The 7,200-nt window shown below is 36.6% G+C and overlaps 1 protein-coding gene across 1 annotated transcript; it reads left to right on the top strand.

The window, feature by feature from the left end:
- Positions 1-303: 303 nt before the first annotated feature.
- On the top strand, positions 304-5,908 carry LOC145772105 (glutaredoxin-2, mitochondrial-like). The gene is made up of 2 exons (XM_082583940.1): positions 304-489; positions 4,702-5,908. Exons 1-2 carry the CDS (start codon positions 366-368, stop codon positions 4,893-4,895), a joined length of 318 nt encoding a protein of 105 aa, XP_082440066.1. The 5' UTR covers positions 304-365; the 3' UTR covers positions 4,896-5,908.
- The last annotated feature ends 1,292 nt before the right edge of the window (positions 5,909-7,200 follow it).

Here is a 7,200-nt window from a genome sequence, read left to right as displayed (position 1 = left end):
CCCGGACGCGTTAATGACGAAAAATAAAATGATTGATTGAAGACCAGCAATGACTTGATATTGGCAATACAGTATAATTTCTTTTTATGCTTTGATGTGGATGGTTTGAAAACGAGCCGTTAAAGCTGAGACAAAGAAAGAAAATGAAACTCATCCACAGACAGAAGTCATCTTAAATGTACCGGTAGCAGGTGCTATGCAAAACAGTTAAATCATCAGCATAATACCGTAATTTATCCACAGTTAAATGCAAAATCTGAAAGAGATGTCAGCATTTAATGAATAAACTGTTTTCGCAGATATATAAGATTGATTTCTGCTTTAGATTTTTGCGTGTGTGGTAGAAAGGAAGAAGCACTATCATAATGGGAAGTTCTCAAACTACTCCTGCTCAAAATCAAGTTAAAGATCTTATTGCAGCTAATAAAGTTATGATTTTTTCGAAGACAACATGTCCATTTTGCAAAATGGCAAAAAGCACCTTAGATGGTAATTTAAGTGTGTTTATACAATTTTTTTATTTAATTTTATATCAGAGTTGTCATAAAATTGAAATATTGTCTCAATTTTTCTGCAAACCATCAAAGTTATGCGCAGTGATCTGCGCAGCACTGGTTGGTGCTAGCTCGAGTCTTGATCACAGTTTCCCAAACTGTAGTTCGTGCCAATATAATAAACAATAAAAATAATTTAATCATCAGCTACATGTTACATCAGCTACATGTTACGTCAGCTACATCAGTTTTAGGCATTCCAGTAGTCACTGCCTAATTGATGCATACCAATATTGCTTTAGTACAATAACAAAAATTTTGGTATTGTTTTTGTGTGTCTTTTTACCTTATATAGCTGTTTACTTTTGCGTGTGTATCACTGTTGATACCTCTGTTAATCTTAATATTGTTATTATCTTTATTAGTTGTTTACTGTACGTGATTGAAAGATGAATAAGCACTCTGCTTTACAACATCTCATATATTATTATTATTATTATTATATTATTATTATGTGCTGTTAAAGATAAATGCTGCAGTGATTTATAATTGATATGATTTCCTAAGCTTTTGCAATCCTAAATGTTGTTCAATGCATTATCTTAGTTAAGTTGTCTTATTTTTTATGTTTGTGGTCAAAAAGTTGTTTAACCCTTATCAACACATGCATTGATATTTTGTCAACATCGATTTTTTATGTGAGATTGCTCTCGCCCTAAACACAATAGCTCAACAACACTTGATGACGCAAGAGGGCTTCTGAGTCACTTACTGCTGAGATTTCAAAACGTCCACAATGAGTTATTTGCGTTTTACATTAATCGGCACATCTGTCGACAAAATGTCAACAATCAGAAACAATAGCAGATAATCTTGAAAATATAGAGTTTGGAATTTGAAATCACTACGCAATACTTAGCTATTAGCGCAGGTGAATAGCCGGCTGCTTTTAAAAAAGTTGCATGTGCATTTAGTGAATAGCTTTTCTACTGAAGGAATTAGATTGCGAGTTCTTATACTCTACCTCAGAAGAATAATAGTGTTACAGATTCCTCTTCAATTCTAATCATTTATTTGCCTCTCATGGTCTGGTCTGCAATCGTTTACTTCGAAAACCTTACATGGTAGGAACTGTAATGGCTAATTGACGTGAAGTATCATTGCTACTCAAATCTGGAGGGGGAAGAGAGATGAAAAGTATTACATTGTATGACCATTTGAATAACATTTTGCTGTTGTCATCTGTACCAAAACGAAACAGGCCTGTCTTTGTAGTGTCAGGGCGTACGTGTCGGCGTCCGAGATGAACGAATGGAGTCTTCAGTCCTTTAGTTATCATGGATTATAACAAGCATAAAGACGAAGTTGACATTTTTGATAAAAACTGTGAGGAATTTAATTGCTTGAGAAAACAAATCGCTTGCCAATAGTGATCAATTACAATTTGATATATGTTGCCAGACATAACGGGAAAAGTAACAAAAAAACAGATTTTTTCAAAAAACATCTTTTAGCTTGCTCAATTGTATGTCAACAAAGAGAAGTTGGCAGCAGAAACTAAACTACTTGCCAAAAAGTTAGAGTTCATTGACGCTGCTACTGCAAACACTTTGAATCGCACAGTTGAAGGTATCAAACAGTGAAGATGTTACAGATGTGGAAAGCATACTCGATCTGCTTGTTTCACTAGCAGCCGACGGGTTTGCCCAAGACACAGGAAATTTTAGAAGAACCAATATTGCTTTGAATACTAAGCAATTATTTCTTGTTGTGCTACAGGATTATGTGTGCTTGTTAAGCTTTCTTTGTGCTTTGTCTGAGAGTGAGTAAGTTTTAAAACTTAGCCCTGAGTAAGAAGTAGACCTCCCGATTGTGATTGTTTTGATTTTATCAACATCAAATCATCTAAAAGAACAACTTCACTGAGAGCAGCTCATTTGTATCGAAAAACACAGAAAGTGCCATGTTGACAATTTGTCAACAGCTGTGTCGATTGAGTTAGCCTACCTAACATCCTTGTGCTAATAAGGGTTGAACTTCAGAGTACCAAAAGTAAATTTTTTATTTTGCATCATATTCCTTGTAATTGCAGCATTCACACAGCAACTTGATACGTGAAAAACCAGAATAAATGATAACGTTGTAAATAGGGATGTAAATTGTTTTTTGTGCTCATTTAAAATGACTAAAAATAACGTTTTTAATTCTCCCCATTTATGAATATATTTCCTGTTCTGTGTGACTACATTGCACACAGACCCTCAATTTAATACCGAGTTGATTTTCACTGACGCTTAAAAACATTTGGAATTGATTTCAGGGAATTTCGGAAAGTATTTTCTTAAGACAATTTTGATTGGAATTATACTCTTTGTTGCCAAAACCTATCCGTCAAGACGCGATCAAGAACAATGGGCTGCATTATCATTTGATCGAATTTTTATGATTACTTTTGATCAAACAGGTCTTGCTGTTTTCTGATCAAGTGTTGCAGACGAACATTTCTCACATTGGGCAACTAAAATTATATTGCCTTTTTCCACGACCAGCATGTGTGAGACATTGTGTTTAGCTTCCGATATGAAGACAAAATACACTTTTAAACTTACCTTGGACTCTGATGAGTTTAACTCCAAGATTGAGAGTATGTGCGACAAGACACAACTCTATTGATGTTGTCAGTTTTGTTCATCATTGGGACAGCTGATTCTAAAGTGGCCCAAGTTAAAAAAAAAGTGGCTTTGATCTTAAAGACCCGTGCTATGGCGAACACTGCCACTAAAGGTTACTCAGGCCTTAAAACTCGTTTTTTTCTAGCAGCCATCGTGACGTACCGGGAGCTTCTTCTTGGCGGCCAAATTTGCGTGCTTGTAAGCTAAAATACATATAACGAAAGCACTGTAAGTAAATGGAATTAAACTTGCAACAATGCTAAAAACCTAAAATGATCACTAAGCATTGTTGAAGTCTGGGCGACGTCCTGCAATAGAATTGTACCACGCAATACCTGCTTTATCGGGATTGTAATCCGGTATTGCGGGACCATCTAACGACACTAAATTGTTTTAACTGCTCGCTGCTGAGTAAATTGTTTCAAGTGCATACCACCTTTCTTAAAACCTGACCGTTCATACCGTTATGATGTCACCATTGAGGATGTGAACTGTGAAGTCACTAACCCACAGCGGGAACATTTCTTAACTATGAAGACATGTGTTTTCCCCTCGGATGTCAACTAACCTAGTTCTCGTTTTTAACAACGGTTCAATGTCCGACAACATCGAATCGACATAAAAACGACAATATTGCCAGCCGATGTAAATTAGCACTTCGGATTAACACTTTGTTAAAATTAACGTCGGGAATTACAAACAAGACTTACAGCGCTGGAGATTGCAGCTGGATATATTCCATATATAATTATTCTACAATAGCAAATATTCCCGCAGAATACAACAGTGGCGATTATGACGCGCTGAACTAATTCTGCGTCACTCTTTGATACTACATATTTTCGACAGTTAATCCACGCTCATTCTATTGCGAAATTAAATAATTGGCTAGAAGAATCCGGCGCCATTCAAGCACTACTTAGCGGTCATGGCCCCGGCTACTGTAAGGCTTGACCGCTTGATACTTTAATGAATAATAAATATTGCAAACCTTCAGTGACAATGCCCATCACAGCACGAATCTTCAGTATCAATGATTTCAAAATCACTGTTTTTGACTTGGGCCACTTTAGAATCAGCTGTTCCAGTTGTGATTCAACATTTTGTATACCACAAGTGAAACTCATGTTTCACTGAGTAATGTCGGCTGCGTAGCCGAATGGTGAGAGCCTTTATATACCGTTCAAGAGGCCGTTGGTTCAACACCGCTCAAGAGCATGCAGCTGTATTTTCGGCAGCAATGGCATGCCTGAAGGTGGACAAGAAGATTGGCTTCATTGTCTTCTTGTCCGCCTAAATCATCAACTACCGAGCATAAAACCTGAATTCGACAACAAAATACAGTTCGTTTGTTTGTCGTATCCAGGCTTACGCCCGGTGATTGAAGATTGTCTTACCAAAGACACAGCCGCAAATTTGAGTGGTGTCGAACCGGCGCTCTTTCGAACGTCGTTCCAGAGCTCTCACTACTCGGCAATGCTGCCAGCGAATACAGCAAAAAGTATCTTCATGTAATCAGTGATTTTAATTTTCAGGCATCAACGTAGAATATAATGCGATAGAGCTGGACCAAGTAGAAAATGGAAGCGACATTCAAGATGCTCTGCTTAAAATGACCGGAGCCAGAACTGTTCCAAGGATTTTTATTAATCGAAAATGTATTGGTGGGGAAAGTGAAATGAAGCGGCTACACAATGATGGAAAGCTTCTCCCTCTTCTTGGACGATAATAAGCAACATTAACTTATTTTTGACAAACACTGTACTACACAATACATATTTTACCTTGTTTAAAGTGTTAAGTTATTTTCTTATAACACAATATGTGATGGTAGCCTACTGTTGAATGACGCCAGTTATTATTTTCTAAAATTATAAACTTAGTTACATTGTGTATAACACAACTGGTTGGGATTTGGGAGACGCAAAGCATGTAATCATTGCTCAAGGGAGGCGTGTCTAAGAAAAGGTTTAGAACCACTGGTGTAGAATGCTTGATAATTTTAATGCGTGCCACAAGACTACGTAATCTCTCTGCCACATGCTCTTTAAAGAGTAAACGTTTAAACAATGCACACTGTTTGCGCGGGCCTATGGCCTACTTGTTTCGAAAGAGGAAGATTTGCAGTTTTTAAAATTGAAAAAAATTAGTAGGTAGTGTTTAAATTATTTTGTAATTTTCTTTTACAGAGAAAAAAAAATAGTTACGAAATAAAGCTTAGACATTTTTTTTGCTGTAACACATGAACATCACATTGCGTTTGTGTGGAAAGCCTGACACCTAGAGATTAAGTTTGAGACAATTAAAAAAAAAATTTATTAGATGTTTGTACAGATTAAAATAAATGCAAAATTTTTGTAGTTTGTCAGAAATTTGAGTTATTTGAAGCATTTACAAGAAGAAAAAAAAATACACTAAATTTGTGCAGGCATTCGAAAAGACCATCAAAAAGATTAGTTTCATGTTTTGATTTTTTTCTAGAAGTTACCGTTCTCAAAATACAGCATTATTAAAGCTGCTCAAAATAAAAGCCCTGCTCAAGTCGAAATCTCGACATTGCATTGGAAAATAGCGTGGCAGTTTAAGGGACTATGGCAGCATTGGATAGTCTCTAGGCTACCGGTAATAATATTTTATATTGAAGTATGTTGGCGATGTGACTTGATGTTTCATTTTACACAGTTATTGTTTTAGTGTGTTAAACAATGTTACTTCGTTTTTTATTAAAAAATGTTTCTTATACACATTAGCCATGACAACAGGAAGTCGTTAAGACGCGAAAACACGACGCCAGATTGCAGTGAGACAATAAGTGGCCTAATTATGAGTGACTGTGCACAACCAGATAGGAAAGCTTAAATGGCTTTTCATTCTCATCACTAACTTCACCACAATTTGGTAGGAAGAAACCCAGATGCGAGTTCAATGACATAGATATTAGATGTGCATTGGTAAAATCATTTTACCAATGGTAGATCTAAAATCGATTCCAGGTCGGATTAAACTAAGGACTTTGAAAACGCTACCGATTGTGTTCTTTGCTGCATATGCAGTGAGAATAAGTCGGGTAATAATGTGATGTCATCGTAAACCTGTTGTAAAAGACCTTAGCTCACACTAATCCTGCCTATTTTTCAAAACGAACATCTTCAAACTAAAGAACATACACAACGTTGAAATAAAAAACATATCTAGACCAACGGTACAAAGTTTATACGAATCAGTAGGCTATACCCCTGCCCCACGTATTGTGATTTATTTACAAGTGCTTTGCGTCAGCATAGCACAAGATATCAGACTATTTCATAAATAGATCAAACACAGAATATGGAAAAAGCCCATGCGGGTAGGCTACTGGGTTTGATGATTTGGTCAGAGGTTCCAAGCAGCTTCCGCCCCGAAGCTCAGTGGTTACGCGCCCGGCTCAAAATCAGCTGTTTCGACTCTCAGGGTATAGGCCTACACTTGAGCAACGCATTTTAGGACTGCTCTCCATTCAGCGGCACCCAGTGAATGGAATAAATCCCCGGCAACAACACTTCAACAATGGGAAAACTTCACTCTGCCAATCTCGGTAACCGGCTCTGCGTCAAGAGTCTCTACAAGTATGCGAAGCTACCAGAAATAACCTATCAAGGCTTTGTCAGTCCGAGGATAAAGATTCGAAAATAAACCAGCTTGAAAAACTTATCATTTTATTGTTTTAAAAAAGAGATGAAAGCCCTTATTTTACAAAACTATGGAGAATCATAAATTGTAGGCTATCTTGTGAAAATCTATGCTTTGCTCGTTTCTTGTAATTTTGTGTAAACGTTATCTTTCAATTCAATCTATTTTTCTTTGTCGGAAAACAACAGCAATGATAAAGTTACAACAGTTTATGGGAATAAAACCAACAAAAGAAAACGGCGGCAAAACCAAAGAAGTTTAAAACGTGCATGCGATGTAAATTTAAAGGATACGTCGATGAAAGTAAATTTAAGCACGGCCACCAAACCTAACAGTTTAAAATAGATGAATTAGGTAGTTGAAAG

The sequence above is a fragment of the Aplidium turbinatum genome, chromosome 6 (genome assembly GCF_918807975.1).
Source record: "Aplidium turbinatum chromosome 6, kaAplTurb1.1, whole genome shotgun sequence".
Classification (NCBI taxonomy): Eukaryota; Metazoa; Chordata; class Ascidiacea; order Aplousobranchia; family Polyclinidae; genus Aplidium; species Aplidium turbinatum.
This window is presented reverse-complemented; position numbering and strand designations above follow the sequence as displayed.

Coding starts and splice junctions, on each gene's coding strand:
- LOC145772105 (XM_082583940.1), top strand. CDS start 366: ATGGGAAGTTCTCAAACTACTCCTGCTCAAAATCAAGTTAAAGATCTT. Junction 490..4,701: donor GGCAAAAAGCACCTTAGATG/GTAATTTAAGTG, acceptor TTTAATTTTCAG/GCATCAACGTAGAATATAAT.